Source organism: Pholcus phalangioides, unplaced genomic scaffold, assembly GCF_987345545.1.
Source record: "Pholcus phalangioides strain wild (caught in Gottingen) unplaced genomic scaffold, Ppha-v1.0 ptg000009l_1, whole genome shotgun sequence".
Taxonomy (NCBI): domain Eukaryota; kingdom Metazoa; phylum Arthropoda; class Arachnida; order Araneae; family Pholcidae; genus Pholcus; species Pholcus phalangioides.
This window is the reverse complement of record NW_028301602.1, coordinates 15,340,481-15,365,601: the sequence shown is the minus strand read 5'-3', so window position 1 is coordinate 15,365,601 and position 25,121 is coordinate 15,340,481. Positions and strand designations below refer to the sequence as shown.

Here is a 25,121-nt window from a genome sequence, read left to right as displayed (position 1 = left end):
TATCGACCTGGCCTGCCGAGCCCCCACTGTTAAAGAATATCCCTACTTCATTAAATTAAATTCTGAAATATTTTTAAAGGAGCAGTGATAATTAAAAAATGATCTGGCTAAGAGGAGGAGATAAGTCATTCTGAGGATTCATTACTCTGGGAGGTGTTTCCACTTGTCCAAATTAGCCATTTTTGGGAACATAAAACTACAGAATAACTTGAATTACCATTAAACATAAATGTCAATAACATTATTATATATTAATATCACTTTATACAAGAAACCTGTCATGTATAGCAACAGACCTACAGAATGCCTTCATCTGGCTGACGATTTTAACAGACAAATTTTCTGGGTCGGGCTTATATGATGAGCATCTTGAAAATTAAAGCTAAGGCTTATTTTCCGCTTAGGTGTTATTTTCATAGAAAAAGCTATACTTTTTGTTCTGTTTCAATTGAAGATGTTCATTGCCAATGTTCAATTCAAGAATCCCACAGTTATTTTCTTTTCATTATGAGATAATGTTATTTTTGTCTCTTGATATTTCAGTTATGAAAGTCTGATGTACCTGTATAAAACTTATAAAAAAAAGTAATGCAAAAACATGTAAATATTTTTTGAATGAAAATTCAGTTTACATACATTGGTTTATTTCTTCACAGATGCTTCAATTTATTTATACAAGGATTTGTGTGTGTGTGTGAAAAATTATTGTGAATTATAAATAAATTTCTGTAGGTATGCTTATCACATATATCAGGTATATTTGTTAAGGTCCATGGTTACAATTTTCGGTTTGCGATTTCTTGTAACATATTTTAATATGTGAATCTCATACCTAAATGCTTACATAAAAAAGGTAGAAGAATTAAAAAAAAGGGTGTTTGTGATTCCAAGAAATTATTATCACATTTTTGTTCCTAAAAAATCATTAAAAAATATTTCAAAATATACATATTCTAAACACTGCGCTATGCAGCAATTTTTGGAATACATAAACTAAGCTCAAACTAAAATTTTAACCTGAAAGCAACACATTTTCTTCGAAAACAAACAATATTCTCTAAAAAAAAAAACATTTTCCCCCAAAAAAAACCCAGCCGGGGGGGAATGGGTATCTACCCGGGGAGCAAATTTGACAATCCTGGTTCAAACCCCACAGTCGCCATAGTGGTGGTTGGCTGAAGTTGGTTTTCTTTGAGGCACAAATACAAGCCAATCTTCTTGTTAAATGTCTCACCACAGAGAGCAACAAGCCTACACTACAGTTATTTAATCATTACACTTCACTCATAGTTAGAAAAAGTGATGGCAGATGGGAGCACTACACATATTAATCATTACACAGAAACAAACTTCACGTCGGGTTTCCTACACATACATTCCAACATGTATCAATTTGTTAGAAGTTCCACAGAGAATATAGACAAGGTGCATGTGTGGTTCAATAGTAATGGCCAAGTCTCATCTCGTGGTTGGAGGACTATCACTATGAGTTGTCACTTATCTTTGGGGAGACTCATCACAAGTTTTGGGGTGAGGCAGGACATGGTAGCACAGGTCAATAAAATACTCACATAAAGTACCAAAGAATGTTTATAGGTGTCACGAGTTCGATACTCTCTTCGTCCTTGTCAGAAAAGTTTTCTAACACGACGATACAATAGAAACTGCAACATGACTGCAGAAAAAGTTTGCTACCGCTGGCAGTCCCACATCAAGGAGTTTGTGCATCAACCTCTTAGTGAGTATAAAAAAAGGCTGCCGTTCGGAATCGGCAATAAATTTAGGTCCCATTCTAAATACCCCTCATTTGCAGAAAATGACCATAGTGCGACAAAAATTATCAAAATTGAGTGAGGGATGACAAGATTTCTGAAGTTCATTGTTGCTGGGGTGAGCTCATTGGTGATTCATATTTCAGTAAATATTATTTTAAAAGATGAGAAATCATTCTCTCAGTATGTTGATGGAAGTGATGATTCATTTATTTATTAGAAGTGATGACGATTCATGTTCTGATAAGAGTGATGATTCATATGCTGATGAAAGCGATGATTCGTATTCTGATGAAAGCGATGATGATTCATATTCTGATGAAAGTGATAATGATTCATATTCTGATGAAAGTGATGATGATTCATATGCTGTGAACAAAAAGAAATCGTCTGAGTCAAAAGAGAAAAGGGGAAGACCTCCCAAGGAAAGTTCAAACAATCCAAGCAAATCTTCTGCTGAAGCAGATGATGGAAATTCCAAAATGAAAAAACAAAATGACAGTGGACTGAGAAAAAGGGGACGACCTCGAAAGAGTCCTTCATGTAGCCCAAAAAAATCCATGCAAGTGAAAAAAAGATGAAAATTTAATTTTACTTTTGATTCAACACATTATAAATGTTAAACTCTTGATAAATTTGTGTATATGATATATATCTGTTTCATTTGATTTTTTTATTTCTTTTATTTTGAAGGAATCGTTCATTGGATGAGGAAACAAAATCATCTGTTGAAAGTGACGAAGAAAATGATATAAAGGAAAGAAAAGATAGTACTTGCAATTCAAAAAAAATTAGGTCCAGTATTTATTGTATTTTTTACACTCTTGTTATGCTACAATGTTGGAATATTTTATGTTAATCATGAATTGTCACTTATCTTAGATTCTTATTAATCGTAGATTCTTGTTAATCGTAGATTCTTGTTAATCTTAGATTCTTGTTAATCTTAGATTCTTGTTAATCTTAGATTCTTATTAATCGTAGATTCTTGTTAATCGTAGATTCTTATTAATCGTAGATTCTTGTTAATCTTAGATTCTTATTAATCTTAGATTATCATATTCATTTATTATTTCATTTCCCACACAGGCGTGATTCACCAAAAAAAAAGAAATCACTGTCTGAATATTCTGATGGAAGTGATGATGATTCATATGCTGGGAAAGAAAAAAAACCATCTGAGTTAAAAGAGAAAAGGGGAAGGCCTTCCAAGAAGAGTTCCAGGAGTCCAAGAAAATTTTCTGTATCAGAGTCATCTGCTGAAAGTAATGATGGAGACTCTAAACCAAAAAAACAAAGTGAAAATGGAGAAAGGAAAAGAGGAAGACCCAAAAGTTTGAGCAGTCCAAAAAAATCAACAAATATGAGTGCAAAGTAAGAGTTTTTCATTTTATATCCACTATGAACTGTTGCAACACAACATGATTACAATAGAGTGGTGAAAGTATAATAGTATAATTGTTATTTTTACGATTAATTTATTTCTGTGATTTTTTTTTTCACAATTTATTATCACAAGGAGCTATTCATCCAATGACGAAGGAGATTCTGAAAATGGAGATGTTGCAAAGGAGAATAAATCACAGAAAACAAAAAAAGGAAGAGGGAGACCACCTAAAAGTAATTCTAGTACGAAAAAAACGGCAAAAGTGGAAACAAGGTGACTATTTTAGTTTGATATTCTTGCTTTATTTCATGAAGATAACAAGAACAGGGCTCCCACTCATCTTACTTTTCCTACTTTTTGGTAAAATGTCCTACTTTCTAGTTTTTGTCGTACTTTTTGCCAAAACCTATCAACAAAATTTGTATTATCACAAAAAAAAAATAAATAATAAAAATTTGTATAAAATTTGTATTTTAAATGAAGAGGGAATCATTGATATAATGCCGAATAATACAAATGTAGTAAGTAGATTACAATTAATGATTTTGCCAAGGCAGAAACTGTATCGTTATTTGGGGGACCTTTGGTGGTGTATGTGGACCTTTTGGTGGTTTATTCATTTTTCATTTGCTTAGTTTGAGGGTTCAACAAGTAGAGTAGTCATTAAAAACTTCTGCCTGGTTGAAAAAAAATGTAATTTTGTATTTACTACTTCATGGTCTTGGACAGTAACTAACATTCATCATTCAAAATTATGGTGCACATTTTGTGTATAGGTGAAAAAACAGTTTGCTTAACAAAGCAGTTGGGTGCATACGCCTATTCTAAGTTTTGTGACTGTGATGATACCCGATTACATTCAATTGTCTTCTGTATTTTTAGGGCATGCAGAAGCATAAACAATATTTACAATGCTCAGCCAAGAGCTAGAAATGAAAGTGCTTTATTTGTTGAAAACAATTACACTGACATTGAAAAGTAAAATGAAAACAAATCCCTTTGAAAAAAGGGATGGACAAAAACCATCTGGTCCACCTTGACTTATTTATATCGGACCTTGTAATTTACACATTTTGCACTGTGCTTTTGGAAGTTTTCTCGAAAGAGCGTCATTCTTAAAATACTTACTGTGTGACTAAACTTCATGTTTTCATAATTTGCTGTATGCATTGTCAAGGACAGTTGACCAACTCTGCACTCTTGAAGACTCTAAAAAAAGATTGTAATATAATTATATTGTGAAGAGAGACAGAAAAGAATTATCTGTGGTTGCTAATATACCCTATTTTGGCAAAGTATTGTTTTTGTAACCAAGTAATTTCTGTGATTTTGCTTTGGCTCGAGCCAATCTTACAGGACACAGAAATAGTGCTATGAAAAAAAAAAGTTATTTAAAAATTTTTCAAAAAATCTTTTAGGGATTTTTTTTATTATGCTATGATTATATTGTCTGGGGGGTACCCTCCCCATCCTACTGTTTTTAGTTTTTTTTGATTGGTAGCCCTGCAAGAAGCTTTAAGTTTTAACTACAGTAATTTCCTGCTTATAATTCGCAAATGCAGATTTCGGCACTTTGGTGGAAAATATCATTATATAGTCCGTGCAATGTATAAATTGATAATAAGTATGTGAAAATTTCATTCATTGATAATGAGCTCTTAAGGAATAGAAGGTGTTTGTCACTTTTTCATAGGAAAATGCCAAAAAATTGTATCTGTACATACTTTATACGAATCTTCAAATTATATATATATTGTTTTACAAAATAATTTTGCAAATATTTATTACTGTTTTATCTATTAGAAAAAGAACCTTCAGATAAGACCCAGCAGTACATAATCAGCAAAAGAAATCATTTGGTTTTTTTTTTAACTAATAAAATTACAGATTATATGCAGGAAAATACGCTAACACAAAAAAAAATAGTCATTTTCACCTAATGTGCAGTGCAACCATCTATTGGCCAGAAAAGTAGTGAGTGAAATATAGATACATTGCAACGAAGATAACTTATATGATATAGAATGTGTCTGCGCAAGCTATGCTTGGGATGGACTATAATAGCAAATCATGCTTATCTGAGCTCAGTGTGGTTGAAGCTGGCAATCTCTTTAGCATGTCTTTGATTTTTAATTTTAAGTTTGGGATACATCTCTGTTTATATTGTAATTTTGTTAATTTCTTTATTTTCATATATATAATTAAGTGAGGATGATGTGTTGTCTTCTGCTTCTGAAAGTGAGGAAAGTGAATTTGACATCAAGGAACATGTCAAGCAATATAAACGAAAAAAAAGAACACAAAAAGTGAGCAAATTTTACATGTTTTGATTTAAGTGAAAACAAAACAAGTCTTTGATCTGATGCTATTAAATTGCATGGGTTCTCCAAAATATTCCACTGAGGAACGCCTAATGAACTGCCGCATGTCAGAATGTGCAGTGTATGTGTACACACCGAATCTGAAGTTTATTACTGAGGTATGCTTGCTATGTGTTCAAGTAGTACTGCCATACATCTTTCGAATTTAAAAGCAAAAAAATGACAGGTTATTTGTGGAGAGACTTTTTTAAATAGGAGATCAGCTTGTGTGTGCATTTGCATCTCAGAGTTGGAAAACCCTGATTCAATACTTCGCAATTCATGTTAACTAGGGATGGCTCTAGCTTATCTGCTGCCTGGGTATGAAGCCTCATATGCCGTCCCTAATGGTGACCCTGGCAGGAGGCTGACAGGGTTACAGTGAAGGGGACCTCGAGATAAACCTGATTTTTTTTTCATAAGAAAGCCGCACATCATTGCTTACCATGAAAAATGTGCGTGACCATATGTCCCTCTTTTGAAGTAAATTTTTCTGGTTGTTTTTTTTGTTCTAGAATTATTTTGCTATACTTAATGATGCCAGATAACTTATTAATACTTGAAACATAACTTATTTGGTGAACTATCATCACTTATCCTGTAAAGATGATGTATAATGAGGTTATTTTTATTAAGAAATTTTTTTCAAAGTTTCTGGTATTCGAGGGACCACACAAATGAGAAGCCAAATTTTTCCTTTACTTTCATTTAACTATTCTGAAGCAAATTCTGGGTGAGGGAACTAGTATGCATGCTTGCCCCTTGTAATAGAGTACAGGGCGGTGCTTGGCCTGCAACTCATTGCGGCCGCCGCTCAAGATGTTGTTGTTTTATGTTGTTTCCCTGAATCAAATTTTTCTTCCCAATACAATCATTGTAATTTTTAAAAAAATTACTGCTTTTATCAGCCATGACAGAGCCATCAGTGTTTTTTGAAATCGTAACAGTTATAATAATCTAAATGAAACATCCATTAATGATTTTACTTCAAGAATAAAAAAAAGAAGCAGTGAAATTTTGTTTGTTAAATCTTTAGTCCATGAAATCAAGTGCTTATTGTACCTAATTTTATGTTTCTGTTATCGTTTTCATGTTGATGCAGGAGCTGATGAAATCTGCTTATTATAAGAGAATTCAACGTCTGAAGAAGTACATACATATGGCTGGTATCTCAAGGCAATCTTATCAGAAATTGTTGTCATCATGCCATACATTTAGGGCACAAATTGATGCCCTTCTAAGGGTTTTGCATGAAGCTGGCCTCAAAGGTGAACCATAACATGATTGATATTTGTTAATTTTATTCTTGCACTTGATAGTAGTATGATTGCCTGACTCTAGTAATCTTCTCATTAATTAATGTTCTAGATACAAAAATAATCAATTTCAAATGGGCTATCAAAGCAAAGTCTCTGAAAATTTTCTGAAGTTGTATATCACTTTTAATCATAATAATTTATCTACACCAGTATAAATATGCATCTTGACACGTATTTCATGTATAAAAATAAAATTTTATCTCAGAATTTCTTTAAGTGGGAAAAATATTCCTTCAAATTTTATGCTGAATTTTTTTTTAATATCTGTGTATAAACGAGGCAATAAACATGGTGAAAAAGACACCATAGTGCAGGTTTTAGTCATTTCAAGGCTCCAATTTGATTGCACAGGGCTTTCAGCTACTTGGTTAATCCCCTTCCCCCCATACATTGGCTTACGTACCTACTTTTTAACCTTACCCATCCATCATTAATCATGATATGAGGAATTTAGATTGAAAATGTGGGATGTCTCTAAAAAGTCAATTGTCGGAAAATGGTCAATTTTTCCCATATTGCTTAAAAACTGCTTTTGTTCAGAAAAAAAACCTACAGCGAAACTGCAGGGAATTAAAATGTATTTGGGGGTCATTCAACTATAACGTCAGCATTGGGGGAGAGGGGGTTTCGGATTTGCTGACTTTTGATGACGGGGGGGGGGGGGGGGGGGTTGAAGATTGCTTATATCATTAACCACCCCTTTTTGAAGATATGAAATATTCTAAGCTGCTGACACGGGGGGGGGGTCAAAAATGGCTGAAATATGCTTATGTAATACTTCAATGGCCCCTTTCACTAAAAAAATGTCATGTCAAAGAAATAGATGACTCAAAAAAAATATAAGCCTATAATGAGACTTTAAAAAGGAAATGTGCATATATATATATATATATAGTGTTCAAAATATAAATGTTTACACCATTGACATACATGATAATCTGAATTTATTTTTCCCCAACCAAAAAACCCCTTTTTACAAAAATGTCCCCTCAAAATTTAGGAGGAGTGAAATTTTTTTATACTCTTCATTATTAATTTTGACAACACTGATATTTTTTCAAATGAAAATTTCTCATGAAATATCTGTCCTGTTTCCCTCAGAGGCAGTTGAATTTTCTTCCCTTAATTCACCTTAGCATTAGCCAGTTATTGAAACCTTCACATGAATAGCAGTGACATCATCAGATAAGTCGCCATCTGGTGGTAGTGCCAGCAATTGTGAGCTTTGGGCTGACAGTCCATCTACAGTCCTGTTCAGCACACCCAAGCTCTTAAGAAAGAGGTTTGTTGCCTTTGTAGCATTGTGGTCTAACACACTCACCCAGATTGTGAGAAGTTGATTCCCCACTGTGGCAGTTGAATTTTCTTTCCTGAATTCATCTTCTCACATCAGTCAGTTGTTGAAACCTTCATATCTATTTTAATATGGATCCCTGGCCAGAGTTTTTGTTATTTTTGCTTTATATGTTTCAGTTCCTCTTCGTAGAAAGTTGCCAAAATGAGATCGTTGGAGCCTATTGTTTAAAATATTTATAATCAATATGATGAAAGTTAGAAAAAAAAACAGTAAGCTTTTGGGGGGGGAGCAAAGTCTTTTCTTCCAGATCGATGCAGAATGAATCCAGTGAACTACTATATACTGTGGATTGTGAACTGGCACACTCCACATGTCAATGATTGATAGTTTATATAAAAAAATGTCACTTATATGTTTTATCAGTTTGAATTTATGCAATTTTTTTTATTAAAATAGTATCGCAACCAGGGGGGGGGGAGTAATTAATTTGTTTAAATAAAATGCTCATATTATAAAATTGTGTTTTGAACTTTGAACGAGTGATTATTTTTCCCAAGTTACACGCATTATATGTAAGTGCTTTTATATTATACTTATTCAGTTACTGAGACCTTTGTCTGACAAGAATTTAATTTTTTTTTTCTACTTTAAGATCGACCAACTATTGCAAAATGTAAAGCATTAAAGAAGAAATTGGAAAGGAAGAAAGAAATAGCAGAGCTTGATGTTTCAAACATCATTAGCACTACTCAAGGTATCGATACCATTTCATAAATTTTACTCTGTTCATGCAATTGTTTGCTGTTTTATGCAATTTTACTGCCTAGTAAAGTCCATTGGTTAGGGTGCTAGCTTCTGACTGTACAGGTCTGGATTCGAATCCCAATTCGGGCATGGATGTCTACTAACACACTAACAAATTCCGTGGACGGATCGTAAAACATCTCTTGGGAATACATGGTGACCACGTTATCATTATTTAAAAAATATTAATTTATAAATTACAGTCGAACCCTGTTATAGCACCAATCCTGCTTAGTGCCACAAATTTTCAGTGAACAAATCTTCGATATAGGGATTATAATGTGAAAAACTTGTTTTAGCGCCAACTCGTTATAACGCCAACTATATTGTTCGGATGTATACATTGTGTCATCTACTTCAATTTGCTCCATTCAATCATGTCAAAAGGAGCTGTTATTTCAATATCTGAAAAACTGGAATTTATGATTATCAAACCAAGACTTACTAGAAGCATTGTCACCATTATTTCTCTTTGTTCATTTTGTTTTTTTTTACTTGAATGTGTCACTAAATTTATACAAAACTAAGAGAATTTCAAAGTTAAGTGTATGCAGGGCTCCCACTCCTCCTAAAATGGTAAATGTTTTTGGTAAAAAATAAAATTTTTTGGTAAAATGTCCCACTTTTGTCCTACTTTCTAGTTTTTGTCCTATTTTTTTTACCAAATCCTATCAATAAAATTTGTAAAAATTGATTATAATTGAGGAAGGAATCATTGATATAATGCTAAATAATGCAAATGTAGTAGATTGCAATTAATTATTCTGCCAAAGCAGAAGTTGTATGATTTTTAGATTTATTTTTGGAGGGGAGAGGGTGTGTATGTTGACCTTTGGTGGTTTATTAATTTTTCATTTGCTTAGTTTGAGGGTTCAACAAGTAGAGTAGTCATTAAAAACTTCTGCCTGGTTGAAAAAAAATGTAATTTTGTATTTACTTCTTCATGGTCTTGGACAGTAACTAACATTCATCATTCAAAATTATCGTGTACATTTTTTGTATAGGTGAAAAAACAGTTTGCATAACAAAGCAGTTGGGTGCATATGCCTATTCTAAGTTTTGTGACTGTGATGATACCCAATTACATTCAATTGTCTTCTGTATTTTTAGGGCATGCAGAAGCATAAACAATATTTACAATGCTCAGCAAAGATCTAAGAATGAAAGTGCTTAATTTGTCAAAAGCGGTTACAGTGGCATTGATCGCTAAAATTTGAACAAATCCTTTTAAAAAAGTTTTAAACCTTTTACAATATTGCAGGTCTGTTGTGTGGATTGTCAAAGAAAGTTGACAGACTGGAGTATGAAAGACTCCAAAAAATATATATATAATGTAATTTATATTGTGAGGAAAGAGAGAGAGAGAGAGAGAGACGGAAAAGAATTGTCTGTGGTTGCTAGTGTGCTGTTTTGGCCAAAAATTGTTTTTGTAACCATCATTTCTGTCATTTTGCTTTATCTCAAGTCAATCTTACAGGACACTCGAATAGTACTATGAAAAAAAAAATTCGTTTAAAGTGAAAAAAATGAATTTTTTAAAATTATGCTATGATTATGTTGTTTAAGGAGGGTACCCTCCCCCGTCCTACTTTTTCTAATTTTTTGAGTGGGCGCCTTGTGAATGTTTTTCTGTTGAGTTTTATATCAAGAAATATTTGAGTAATTTTACAGTAAATTAGAATTAAATTTAAAAGTTTTCAGGTTTTTTTGGCCAATGTGAAGTACAGTTTTGTCTTTCAATGTTTCGTTCGTACGAGTGGAGAACATTTTCAAGAATTGTGTAACGACACCTGAGAAAATTTGGCGTTAAGACCATCTTCAAGCCAACTAAAAAGCTAAGTAAATGCCTCAGGTCAGCCAAAGATCAACGGGACATATTAAAAACAACTGGGGTTTACCGTATCCCATGCAGTTGTGGAGAAGTGTACATAGGCACCACAAAACGATCGATATCGACCAGATTAATCAAGCACAAACGAAATTGTAGACTGGGTCAGATTGACAAGTCAGCTGTAGCAGAGCATGCCCTGACCAAGGATCACCAAATTCTCTTCATGAACACCCAGGTGCTATCCAACGACGTGAGATATTTCCCACATATTTTTAGAGAAGTAATCAAAATTCAAAAGCACAAGAACTGATCCAACAGAAATCAAGGAAATGAAAATAAACATTGCTTGATTTCCTATTTTAAAAATGATGAGGTTGAAATCCAAGCATTATCCAGAGCCCTTAGGAACAACTTGGGCCAATGGGGAAAATAGACTGGCTCAACAGACCAATCCCAACGAGGCAGTGCGACTCAAGCAGGGAGAAGATGTAAGTAGTAGTCTTTTGCCCGCGTTAATTCTTGAAAATGTTTGCCACTCGTGCATGTTGAAAGAAAAAAACTGTACTTCCCGTCGGCCAAAAAACCCGAAAACTTTTAATTTTAATTTATACAATGGCCACAAAAGTGCCTTTTTTTTTCAATTGTACAGTATTTACAATTTTATGAATTTCTTCAACTTAACCTATTTCATCGTGTTTTATTTTATTTATGGAGTAACACTAATAAAAGATACAGTAGTTCATAACAAACTCATGAATTTATGTAATGGAGCTCCTCTAAAATGCTATTCCGACCACAATCCAATATAACACCAAATTCATTATAGCACCAAAATTCTTTTGAATGGATGGTGGTGTTACAACGTTATAATTTGACCACATAATTTTCACATTATTTTGTCATGGTTGTACAATAAAAAAAGCATTTTTAATCCAAACTTTTAATTGAATAATGTGAATTGAAAAACCATATTCTTTTAATTTATACTAGCCAGCCGACACAAATTATAGATAGCCTAGTTTGGTCAGTTGTTAACTTTTCCTGTGATCAGTAAGGAATCTTGTATCTTGAATCTACAAGTATCTTGGTTCACAAACGTTCTGCAAGATGAGGCAAAATTTCAAACAAATTTTAACTCCATGTATAAGAATATGTTTCTCGTCTTTAATAGGAATTCTGATATATGTTATAAGATGAGCAAAATTTTTGAATTTTTAAACAGAGTTTGACTTACGAGATTTGCAGGAAATTCTTTGTTGCGATGACTAGGAAAGAAAAATTTACATTTGTCTACACTGGGACTCGAACCACAACCCTCTCTCTCTCCAACGAGTGTGTTACCACTAGGCTATAGAAGCAATAAGAAATTTCTTTGGTTTAAAAAGAAAATGGTGCCATGTGATGTATGGTGACAAGCTATCTGCCAATGTCTTGTAAACAGCATCAAGCCACCAGAAGGTGGTGTATACAGTGAAAACTCACTACAACAATATTTGATATGATATTAATCCTCTCTGCAACTATATTTTTCCAAATCTTGTTTGGAATCGTGCTATAGTGTAGTGTTAAACTCCTCTCCATACCATATCCTTTACTACGATAAACCCCTCTCTAACAATATTTTTTAGGAGATTTTTAGAAACTGCTACAACAATATATATTGTTTAATATTTCGCTTGAAATATCCTTCAACATGTTTTTAAACTCATCTCATATTTTAGTTCTTTCGAGGATATCAAAAAATATTCTATTTTGTACCACCTTATTACTAAAGTGTTGATGAAGTTTTTTCGATGTCATTACTTTGCTATCACTACTTTGGTATGATACACCAGTAGTTTATTATGATAAGTCTCGAAGCAATACATCTAACAGAATTTTGTTTATCAGCTAATCAATTGGTGGTGGTGTTTTTGTTTTTTTTCAGCAAATAAATATTCAAAAAGGCATTTTTTTCATGATACAGTCGAGTCACGTTTAACGAATACCGTTATAGCAAAAATCTCATTTTAATGAACACTTTTCTAATCCTCCAAATAAGTTAACATAGAAACAATGCTAGGTAACCTGGAATTCCTTTATAACGAAATTTCGTTTTAACAAAGTGATTCCTCCGGTCTCTTGGCATTCGTTATTCGACTGTACTAACAAGGTAGATCTAGAAAAGATGCCAACAGGAGCATAAATTTGATTGCACGTGACGATAATGTTCCCCTTTGTACAGTGATCTCTCATTTATGTGTTGGTGCAAGGGAACAAGGAAAAAAAGATGTATAGGTGAATAGAATTATTTTGCTATTTCTTTGACTGGGAATACAGAAACTTGTCATATAAGTGAGAAATTTATAAGTTAGAGATTACTGTGTAATGATAATCTCTCCACAACAATATTTTTTCTTCATCCAAAGAATATCATTATATCAAAGTTTCACTGTATGTAGAGAAAAATATCCTCTTCACTTGTTTACAAAAAATATGCAAGAAACTGGTTATCATCTCTGCATTACAACCAGTTTCCTGAATATCTTGTATTAACAAGTAGAGAGGACATCTTTCTCTGCATAGATTTAATACAAATACAAATGCCACAGCAGACAAAATGCCCAATGAAGTGGCTGGAAAAAAGATGCCCATAACAAATATGAATGTCAGTGATATCACACACACAAAATACAGAAACTCAAAATAATAGCAATTATCTCAAAAATAATTATTATGATAAAATATAAGTATACTGCCCATAAAAATCGATGGTTGTCTTGTCTAAGTATGGATATAGTTTCTCTCAATTTATCCCAATATGTTTATTGTATTTCTTTTTAAACGTGTCAATCGTGTTAGAATTCACGACCCCCGGAGGTAAGCTGTTCCAGTTATTCACAATCCTATTAGAGAAAAACTCCTTACAAGACCCCTTACCAATCAATACTGGTGTCTTTTTTCTCAAAACAGTTTATTGACGGTGTATTAATTTACCCATGATTCATTTTATCCATTCCGTTGAAACTTTTAAACACTTCAATCATATCCTCCCAACACCTGCACTCTTCTAATGTAAACATATTCAAAAGATCAAGAGCAGGCTTGGCTCCTCTCTGCACCCCATTGACCAAGTCAATGCCCCTCTATAAGTATGGTCTCCAAACCTAACGGCATAGTCCAATCCAAGACAAACTAAGCCCCGTAAAAGTGGAAGAATCACTTCAGGAGAACACAGAGAGAGAGACCAAAGAATGAAACAGAGTATTTTATTCGATTTTTTTTACCACCACTACTACTAACCCCATGGCCCCCACAAGGGGTGGGCTGACAAGGCTCCAGCCCTGGGGCCCGGGAGGAGTTTAATCATGTTTTTGTTTTTTCACACTATAAATTCATCATAAAAGGGGGGCCCATGGAAAGTCTTGTCGGGGGGCCCGTAAAAGATCCCAGCCTAGGGGCCCTGCTTCAGGATGTGGGGGCCATGACTAACCCACACATGTACCTCGTCCATATTCGTCTGCGGAACTTCTAACGAATTGGTACATGGTCTGTGCATGTCCGTGTTGCGAATCTAATGGAAAGATTGTTTCTGCGTAATGCTTGTTATAGTGCTGCCATCTACCACATATTTTTTGAAGAGTTTTTGACCACCGCTGAACCGTGTTCAGAAAACATGAACCACTCGTCAATAAGAATGCCCAGATCAGTGATCTTAGTTGCATCCAGAATAATAACACCATTCAATTCTTAAGTGAAACGTGGGTTTTTTGAATCAGAATGAGCGATCATGCACTTGCCAACTCTTGAAGGTCATGCCCCAATCCTTTGCCCATCCTACAATCACGTTCCAGTTCATTTGGATCCTCTCCTTTTCACTTTGATTCCCGACTCCCCCAGAAGCTCCATGTCATCTGCAAATGGCAAATTTGCTCACAATCCCATGGATACCCTGATCGACTTGACTTTGATAAACAGGACATTTGCTACAACACGACTAGTAAGTATGGCACTTCGCGACAAGCACTAGTCTATATGAAGTTTTGTATTCACTTTATCTGACAAGCAGCATGTGAACACAACTAAAAAAATCTTCAATCGTTACACTTTGCTCATGGTAAGAAAAGTTGATGGCAGCATTACACAGAAACAAACTTCACGTTAGGTTCACAACATGTACCAATTCGTGAGAAGTTTCGCAGAGGAATATGGACGAGGTGCATGTGTGATTTATTAGTAATAGTATAATTAAGCTAAGTAGTGTCAGGTTAATTACAGTGACACTACTCTGACCTATGTAGCACCTGTTGTGATAGACATATTTCATTGATACTTGGTGTATATACATTATTTGGACCATGGGAAAAAGATAACTATGATAAAAAAGCGCCACTTTCTTACCCGGTGGTAAAAAATTGAAGTATTTTTTGAATCTTTCTTTTCCCAATATACCTTTTAACTCCATAATATCCTGTATACCAAATTCCATCAAAATACCCCCATCAGAATGGGCGTTATATACAACTAAATAGTGGCAGTTTATAACCACCTTGTATATAAATACTACTACTCCATGCTAAATATAAATATATCATCCGTTAGAAATTATGCATGTGGTATAAAAAAGTTTAAGGAAAGTTATTACCTTTAGATTAGCGTGTCAAACAAGAGTTTTTTTATTCATTTATTTTTTTGCATGTAAAATGCCTTCTTTACACTACTCTGTATTTTGTGTCATAAGTTTGTTTGTTAGTAATGCAGTTCCTAAATAATATTTCCTTGATGAACTTCACAGGGCGATCTAAACGTACAACTAACAGCCTATATCGTACTCCTAATGTCTCTGAGAAAGAGGAAAAATCTAAAGAGAAAGTATTCAAAAGACTCAGAGATGTTGTAGACAGTGAAGGGAGTGAAGACGAGTGTTCTGATCATAATAGCCTTGATGAAGATATTGAAGAGGGTGAAGCTCATGGCAGCAAAAATGTGAAGCGTTTATTGGATAGTGATGATGATGATGATTCTGTCAGTAAAATGGTTAAGAAACGTGTTTCTAAACACAATACGATTGTAGATAGCGATTGATGTTGTGATTCATATCCATATATTATACAATGTTGCCATATACATATTTTCTACATATGTATATATTCATTCATTCAGAGTCATGTCCTATAATACTTGTAAGTATACATAATAATGGGATAAATCTATTTTGCATCTCATGATATAAAGTAAACATTTCCTGTTGAAAGTATGACAAGTTTATATGGTTGATCAGGCTACAAATCTTTCAATAATTGTGTTTACCAAAAACAATTTCTTTTTTTTTTCTATTACAAGGACGAATGCCATTTTCAAAACGGAAAATGATTCTGTATTTTCTCAAATATTTTATTTCTTGCAACATGATATTCATAATTTGAGTGTACAAATTTTTAGTTGCTAATTATTCATTGTATGAATTCTCTAAACATTTTTCGCTACAGCGATTTTTAACCCTTGTATTTCAGTGAAATAAAGTTTTATTTTACTATTTTCTGTCATTTTTTTAAACAGTTGTTGTACTAGAACAAAATATATTTTTTTTTAAATTAAAGATTGTTTATTGTATTTAATTTCAGGTTTACTCTTTCTTTGAAAATATACAGTGGAACATCCATATCTTGGATCCTACAGTGACAAAAAATAATTTGAGATAAAGAGTAGTTATTGTTCAATATTAAAGATAGAGTAGCTAGCTATTTCAGAATAATGCATGGTGACATACGAAAAATGTAGTAAAGAAAGACAAAGGGCACATGCATGAGTTTATAAGAGGGAAAAAAAAAAATTTCATCACTGGATCTTTATCTAATACATCTAAGTCTTCGACATTTCTTTTCTGTTCAAGAAAGTTTAATTTACCTGTTCATTTTACTCCCACCATTGTTCCATCATTAATATAAGATTTTAAAATTTCTTGTGTACTCAGAACTTGCAAACTGAATGGGTATTCATGAAAAAAGGACACTGCTGTGCTTGATTATGGTCAAATGGTAACCGCATAAAACTATTTAGTAGCCTCCATAAAGTTAAAACTGTGCAACCACCTATAATATTTCAAGTAGTTATATGACAAAGAACAACACACACACACAATTGTACAGATAATCGACAAAAATTCAGCTTCGTAAAATCAGACTATTATTTTCACTTTTTTACAAAATGTTGTTTCTTTTCCCAAGAGACAAGCACAAGAGTACGTACCTTAGCATCTGTTCCTAAAGACCGACCTTGCATTTTATTGACATGAGATATCTATTTGAGAGAGCACGGGTTTCTCGTAAAAAGTAAACTTTGGAAGGATTAAACAAGAGAAATTACATTAATTTTTCTAAAGTAAATAAAAAAAGTTATTTCAAGTTATAAGAGATTTTTGAAATATTGTTTTGATATTAGGTGGACAGCATACTGTATTTAATTTCAGGTTTCCATCTGTCTATGTGAGAGGAAAAATAACTCTCTGCATTTGATTAAATTATAAAATAGTCATGTTTGTTTCCTGAATATACCTTGATATGCTATCAGGTGTTTTTTCTTTTTAACTTTCATCCATGCCCCCATCATCCAAGAGTGGTCAGTGTTGTAGTATGCTCAATCATTCAGGGTTAATTACAATTTTTTCTTTTAAGATGATTTTAAATGACGTGCAAATGGCATATCAGGATTGGATGGAGCACTTTTGGCAAAAACTGTAATTCTCTAAAGAGCCATTATGCCTGAAAAGAAAAGTGTTTAACCAGTGTGTGCTACCATAACTGACTTTTGGAGCTGAAACATGGACACTCACAAGCAAGACGATACAAAAGCCACAGACAACGCAAAGGAGCATGGAAAGATATATGCTAGGTATCACAGGAAGAGACAGAAAACGAATCACTTAGATAAGGAACCAAACAAAGGTACATAATATCATGGAAAGAATTAAACGTCTAAAATTGAAATGTGGGCTGAACATATTGCAAGAAGACAGGACAATAGATGGACTGCAAGTATTCTAGATTGGTACCTCCATGGTGTTAAACGTCCAAGAAGACGTCCCCATGCAAGATGAATCAACGAGATCAGAAAAGGGGCTGGAGTCAACTGGATGGCTATAGCATCAGACAGAGCAAAATGAAAAAAATTTAGAGACCATCCAGCAGTGGATTGAAAATGGTGGTTGATGATATATATATTCTAGTTTTTTTTATTATCATTTCTCTATGTTCTGACAAGTTTGCTTTGCTTGTACTGTATTGGACTGGCGTACATAATACTGCTTGCCTACCCTCAGACGATTTTTTTTCAGTGATTTTGGATTTGAATCCATATTCTGTTTAAACCACTTTTTTTTTATTATATTCAATTTGCTATCCTGAGTTCGATCGCCATCTATCTTTCACAAAAGACAACAAAAAAGGAAATTTTTTACATTTTACATGGAGAGCAACTTTTCTTCGACTATTCCCACAGCATAATGGTTAAAGAAGACATTTTCTCAAGTTCTACAGGATCTGTCAAGGGAAGCAAGTGTTAGTGTGATTTCCTCTGTCCAGGGCATTTGGTTTACCTTCATTGCACCTTCTAAATCATTTTTCCATGAATTTTTGTATCTAAATGAAAGACTTATCATCCCTTTTCTTCTGTAAGCTGCAAGCATGGTGATCCAAAGGAGGTGGCTGGCAGGACCAGCCTAGAATGGAGATCAACTTCGTCCTTTTTCTAATTTTTGCACTTAGAAATTTATTTTGTTTGATAAAAAATAGGAGACCCATTGAAAGTCATTGTCTGGGGGTGGGGGAGAATGTGTTTGTTATAATGATATTCATTTATACCCTAACTCAGGGTAACGCATCTAAGAATTATTTATTTTTCTCTCACTTTGCTTTAAAAATTACCTATTTGAATCTTGTAACACTTTCATGCAAGTTAAATGGTACACAATTTTTTATTTTCTCTTTTGGAAAAATTTTTCTTTTCAGAGCTAATCATCTTTCCTGCCTTTCCAATGTTTTAAACATTTTGATCAATAAAAATGATGAGAATATGTTAGAAGTGATTCCAAAAATTGCAGTTTTCAGCTCTCTACACTGCTTGGCCAAAAAAAAAATAAGTTGCATATTCTAACCCTTTGTTCGATTGCTTTTGATAAGAGTCACATTCATCAAGACAATTTCATGAAGTCATGCAATATCGTAACACATTTTTAACAAGATTTGCATTAATGTTTCACTAATAATCTATCTTGGGATTCAAGGCATAGTTGAATGACTTCTCTGATTCCTTTAACAAGTCCCATAGAACCTCAATTGAGTGTAGGTCTGGACTTGATGGTGGGGGGGGGGGGGTCTATCCAGATGATACTCTTTTAGACAATGTTTCATAGTTTGGGATCAATAAATGTATTTTAGACATGCATTGCCTTCAGAGAAACTAATATCCATTAATGGATGAATTTTATCGTTAGGATTCCCAGAAACCTGTAAAAGCAGGGAAATATAAAAAATAATATAATAATAACATGATCTTACATATTTCCAAGAGATTCGTATGATCTCTCCATCCAGGAAATTTGTTAGTATTAAAGTTGACATCCGTGCCCGAACCTAGATTTCAACCCAGACCTCACAGTCTGAGGCTAGTTTCCTAACCATTTGACTGCCAGGTGGCAAATATTTGAAAAAAGTTGGGAAATATGCAAATATTTTATAAACTTCAAGGAAAAATTCTGTGAAGGGGAAAAAACAAACATTTGGAAAACGTCAAGATTTTGGATTAAATTTATTTTTTCAGGAATTTTGGTCAGGGAAATGATCAAGAAGATTTTGGTGGGAAACCCTGTAATTTTTTTAGATTTGCACATGGCCCCCACATCCTGGAGCGGGGCCCCCGGGGTCAGACTTTTCACGGACCCTTCTGTAGTTAATTTATAGCGTGAAAAATCAAAAAGTGATGAGAACTGCCCCGGGCTACAGCCCTGTCAGCCCCCTCCCCCTTTGTGAGGGCCATGGATATGCAGCGTTTCTCAATTGACTTGATTTTATAGCTGAACAGCGCTGCTAACCCCAAGTCCAACAGAAACAGCCTTGTATACTTCCATCTGAGGTTTGCAAAAGTACAGTATGATAAACCAAAACCAACCACATTTTTTATGTGTATATATATATATTTTGGTCATGCAGTGTACTTCCTCCTGCATATTATTATAAATATATACTGTTGTGAAGACGGAGACATGGTCATGACCCCACCCAGAGAAAAGTCTATCCAAAAATAGCGGTACATGTATACTATTGGAAGGTGCTGCAAGGTTATATTCCAGCGCGTGGGAATAAACTGGGAGCGAGTGCCAAGAATAAAAAGGCGAACGTTGAAGCATTTATGACCTTTAAGGGAATGTCTCTTGTTATGACAGACGCAGGGTACACTCATTTTCTATTATATTCTATTACTACGTGCTATCAGAGAGAGAGCTCATTACGGAGGCTGTAAATCACGAGAAAGAAAAGATTGATATACTAAAAGGAAATGGCTTATTTTCTCTCTCTCCACCATCTGAGCCGCACTAGATGGATGGAAAAAAAAAGAAGCAGCAAAGCTACAAATGGAACTCCTAGTCTTTTATTTCCGGTAGCACGGAACCAATCAAGATAAAAATGATAGGTGTACACGCGCTGCCCGGGACAAAACAAACCAGAGGGAGGAATGAAAGGTACAAGCAGGTGAATTTCCACTGACCACCGGGTCCCTCTACCCGGTGCCACCGTGGGGAAAAATCCAATAAAATCTATTGATTACCCGCATAGTACGTCTACTGCACACGCGCAAATGCTCGGTTTGATGTCAAGAGAATCTCTTTTGCTCTTCCCCCCACCTCTATTATATATCTTCGCTTTGTGTATACACACTCGATACACAATGTTAATTCCAATTCCTTTGTTTATGTAGTTATTGTGAGAGAACAAATGAAGAAAGGGTGCTCTGTAGAATTTTAGATTGCAAAGAATACCATCAATGATACTGGGATCTTCTAGTCATCATCATCCAGCTACTGCTGGTTTCTGGAGAGGTTCGGCAAGAGGCGGCCAGAAACAGCTCCGACTTTGACCGATTTTCCGCCGGGAGCCGACGAGTATATTTCATCCCTGGATAAGTGATGCTTCCTCATCTGCAGTAACTCCAGATGTTGCGTTAAAGAATTCCCAAGGGATCACACATGAAATTCAAGTTGATGGCTTACGCTTTGAAAATCTTAGGGTGAGTGGCTGTTTTTGTTTTGTTTTAAGATTTTCCGCGTGGATTTTGGGGGGGGGGGGGGGACTTTGAAAATCTGAAAGGCAATGGACATATAGTAATTGTCTAAGCCAAATACAAATATGGGTGTTCAACCAAGTATTTTAGACCTGTGGGTGTTTGGCTCCAGGCCCGTCTTAAGAGCATCATGGGGCCCCCGAGCCAAGTGATTTTTCTGTGGCCCTACCAAGCAAATTCCCGAAAATTTCAATCGCATTTTTGAGAGGTCTCTTCTTTTCTTGAGGCCCCCCGGGTGGGCCCATTCCTTAAGATGGCACTGCTTGGCACATAGCTTTATTTGAAGCTATATTTTTGGATAAATTCTGAGTGAGTACTTGCACCAATGCTATAAAATACTGTTGGTGCTGGAGTACCTCCGACTCTCCCATGTTAGACTGAGTTGAATTACATTTTTCAAGGCACTCCGACCGCGAAAGCTTGCTCTCTCTCTCTTTTCTTATTAATACGAGTTCTATATTTCATAATATCAAAAATATGCTAAGATAATTTCTTTACCATCCACAGACCCTTTATGCCAATAAAATAAAGACCACTTCCCCTTTACCAATAAAATGAAGGCCTTTCTTTCTTTCAAACCGAGCACAACTCAGGTCTATCACCTAGTGAGTTGTGCCGGAAGTGTAACTGTGTGTGTGTGTACCTAACAGTCTGAGCGCGTATGTAGTGTTGTTTGATTTAATAAAATGAAGACCATGCAAAAAAAAAATAAAGTATGTATAAATACAGTGGATTAATTTTTTTTTATCCAAGCTCACGGACCCCAACCCCCAAGGCCGTTGAACCCCCGGACCTTGAAACCTTGCAACAACCTTACGAACTACGCGGCCGCAGAAGGTACTAATTGAAAGGGCCCGATTTTTTAAGGCTCCTAATGGAAGTGGGGATGATTTTTTATTACCAAAATATTATTCGCTTATACTTGAAAATTGTCCAAAACCGGCCTTGATCCCCCTGAAATCCCTGCATAGGCTGAGATAGACATGAAAGTGGGGGGCATGATAATGATGATGCCAATTCACATATATGCGTATACATTAGATAAGTCAACTCCGTCATTGACGTTGGGGGGCATTGTCCCCATGCCCCCCCCCCCGTATCACCGCCCATGCCTTCCAAGGACCCTCACCTCTTTTTGAGAACCCTTCTCTCAGAATTTCCTATGGGATCATTTCCTATAGAATTTTTATTTTTAGAAATGTAATATTCGTCTTTTTTGCTTGTAACGTGTATTCATTAATGAAGTGTAATTTGAAAATATCGCCACATTGATGTGAACCAAGGTGCTGAACCTTTTGAAGAGTGTGGGTTTTTTTTGGTTTTTTTTTCAATTGTGAGGCGGCCCACAATTAAAAAAAAATGTTTCATGATTTTCAATTGTTTTGTAATTCAAGTTTCTAGTTACAGCGACCACGGGACTGCTCTTCCGATTCTGCTTTTACGATTTTTTTTTTATTACAATAGAATATTACCCGAAAATTTAAATTTGAATGTTTGAATAGAAGTGTTTTTCATGTTCGAATGATGCTTTATTAGAATATCGATTTTCTTTATTCTCGTGAAAGAAAGAGTTCATTGACCCCCTTCGTCCATCTTAAACATCTGGAAGTATGAAGATGTGTGTGTGTGTGCGTGATGTCACTCTCCGCTATTCATACAAAGGTATAGACCAGTGTCTCCCAACCTTTTTTCCTCCATCGCCCCCCCCCCAACTTGGGCTAACCCATAGGATCCTATGTTATACCAAAGCTTCCTAGAAGCACTGAGCTACATAGCTACAAGGAAAGTGTACTTATAGCTCAGTGCCTAGAAGTACTAGGAGGCTTTGGTTATACCCGTAGCTTCTACCGCCCCATTGGACCATTCTATCGCCCACGTTGGGAAACACTGGTATAGACCATAAATTTCCAACTGGCGTTCCGTGGGAGCTTCTCTTGGGGTTTCGCGAAATCAAATGTTCTGGAACTCGGAGCGCTTTTAATTAAAATAAAATTTCGTATTACTGAAGCTATTCTGTACTGGGAATTTTGAGGAAAAGTGTCGTTTGAAAAAATTCAGGCCGTGTAGATGACTAAATTACTGAAAAATGTCATTGAGAATAAGGACTTGCCTTGCTGTTAGGTTGTGGCTCACTCTTTCTTTCTGGCGTTTCACCCGTTACTGCTATAGGCGAAACGTCAACCTGGTAAGTCCTTATTCTCAGTAAGTCCTTAGACGTCGGCCTTGAAGCCCACCGCCAACGCAGTAACCCCGTAGTATTTTTCCGTTCCCAACCTCATCGACCAGGGCCTGAAGCATGGGTGGAGGTATGGGGGGGGGGAGCATTGCCCTCCTCTCTCCTCAGTGTCAATGGTGGAGTCGACTGATCAAATGTATATGTGTATATATGAATTAACATTATCATCATCGTGCCCCCCCCCCCACACTTTCAGGTCTATCTCCACCTATGACCTGAAGAAATTTTAATCATAGAAAGAATTCAAGAAAGCTATTGCACTGCTATATTTTTTATTATTTAATGTCGGAAGAAAACAAATGTGAACATTATCATACTGCCCAATTTTGCCAACCTTGATTTACAGGGTGCCCTGTAAGTGCTAATTCGACCTTTATCTGATCAACCGTTCGTCATAGAGGTATAGTTGCAATTTAAAAAATGTCCACAAGGCATTCAAAAATTAACTTGTGCCAGTTTTAAGAGTTGGAAACATGGAATTTTTTTCTGTTGGCCTCAGGAGATACAGCGTAACTTTATAATTCGGTTTTAGAGGACAAGGGGACCGTATAAAAATTTAATTTTTTTATTTTGTAACACACTGTGTTTTACTCTCAAAACTGATACAGAGTAATTTTTGGAAGACTTTTGAAAGCATTTTTTAAATTCGAATCATACCTCTACGACGGATGGTTGATGAAATAGAGGCTGCATTAGCACTTATAGGACTGTGTTATATATTTATATTCTTGCAAAATTTACAATTTGAATAGGGCATAGCATAAAAGCTAAAGGAAAAGTTGTCGTATTGATATATTTGAGTTTACTATAAGTTAGATGCACAATCTGTCTTCCCGTTTGCAACATTGCAAATTATAATTAAATTTTTTTTTACATTTTTGTAATAAATTAGCGTTTAAAAATAAAACATTGTAACATAAAAAGTAAGTTTCTCATCATTATATTATACCTATTTCATTCAAAACATCATCCAAAAGCATTTATTTAGGTTTTTTGATGGTTTTTGACAGTTTATATGTGGCGGTTTAAACCAATTTTTGACGCTTGTCACGTCAAAAACCTAATCCTGAATTTTGGAATCATTTCTTATATCAGTTTAAAATTTTCTTCCTTTCTGAATTTTCATAAAGTCGAAATTTTCATTAATTTTTGTGTTGATTTACATCCATATCGTGTTTATATATTTATATTTATATTTTTTTTTTGTATGGACAGCTTTCAGCATTCCTGTATATTCTATAATAATAGTGTATGAATTTTTAAATGCTGATAACTTCCGCCCAAAATTTTTAAGACGTCCCTGGCCACAAAATGATTTTCTTACCGGACCCCGCAGCTGGTAACGGTGGGCCCTTGGTACTGCTGCATATTTCTATTAATATTCAATAGATTAATTTTTTTTTTAACCAAACTTTCGGAGAAGTTTGCTTACATGTATAATATAAAATAAAATAATAATTGTGTCAAAATGATTTTCAAATTATTTCAAATTTATATTATTTTCTCTATAACAAAACTGAAACCACACATTGTTTAATCAGGACCGCCCTAACCAGACGCGGCCCGTTGCGAAAATAATAATGTGGCCATAGGCGGCCCAACTGTTTTCGAGAACCTCTTAGCTCCGATTTTATATATTTTGGGAGAGGGGAATCGGCATCCAAAAATTCATAATCATCTCGAAGTATACAGGAAAAATTCTGAAAAATATCCATACAAAAACATGCAGACGCAATCAAATGTGAATTAGCAAAAAAAAAAAAAATTAATCAAAATTTCAAACTGAAGAAAATTTTAAATT

The 25,121-nt window shown here is 34.7% G+C and overlaps 2 protein-coding genes across 6 annotated transcripts in view; both read left to right on the top strand.

Moving 5' to 3' along the window:
- The window catches only part of LOC149081815 (uncharacterized), a 58,533-nt gene extending 42,249 nt beyond the window's left edge, over window positions 1–16,284 (top strand). For 4 of the 5 annotated variants that reach the window (XM_089235591.1, XM_089235594.1, XM_089235590.1 and 1 more), the window contains 7 exons: window positions 2,466–2,567; window positions 2,862–3,146; window positions 3,292–3,432; window positions 5,366–5,465; window positions 6,622–6,787; window positions 8,788–8,889; window positions 15,545–15,968. In XM_089235591.1, coding sequence (XP_089091717.1) covers window positions 2,466–2,567; window positions 2,862–3,146; window positions 3,292–3,432; window positions 5,366–5,465; window positions 6,622–6,787; window positions 8,788–8,889; window positions 15,545–15,834 — 1,186 coding nt within the window. In that variant the 3' untranslated portion in view covers window positions 15,835–15,968. Of the gene's footprint in view, window positions 1–2,465; window positions 2,568–2,861; window positions 3,147–3,291; window positions 3,433–5,365; window positions 5,466–6,621; window positions 6,788–8,787; window positions 8,890–15,544 lie in introns of all 5 variants that reach the window. The other variant, XM_089235589.1, reaches the window with a different exon arrangement.
- A 4,129-nt stretch (window positions 16,285–20,413) lies between these two features.
- The window catches only part of LOC149081814 (sodium channel protein PaFPC1-like), a 38,792-nt gene continuing 34,084 nt past the window's right edge, over window positions 20,414–25,121 (top strand). The window contains exon 1 of the mRNA XM_089235588.1: window positions 20,414–21,030. The gene's annotated coding sequence lies outside the window, so the exon portion shown is untranslated. The remainder of the gene's footprint in view (window positions 21,031–25,121) is intronic.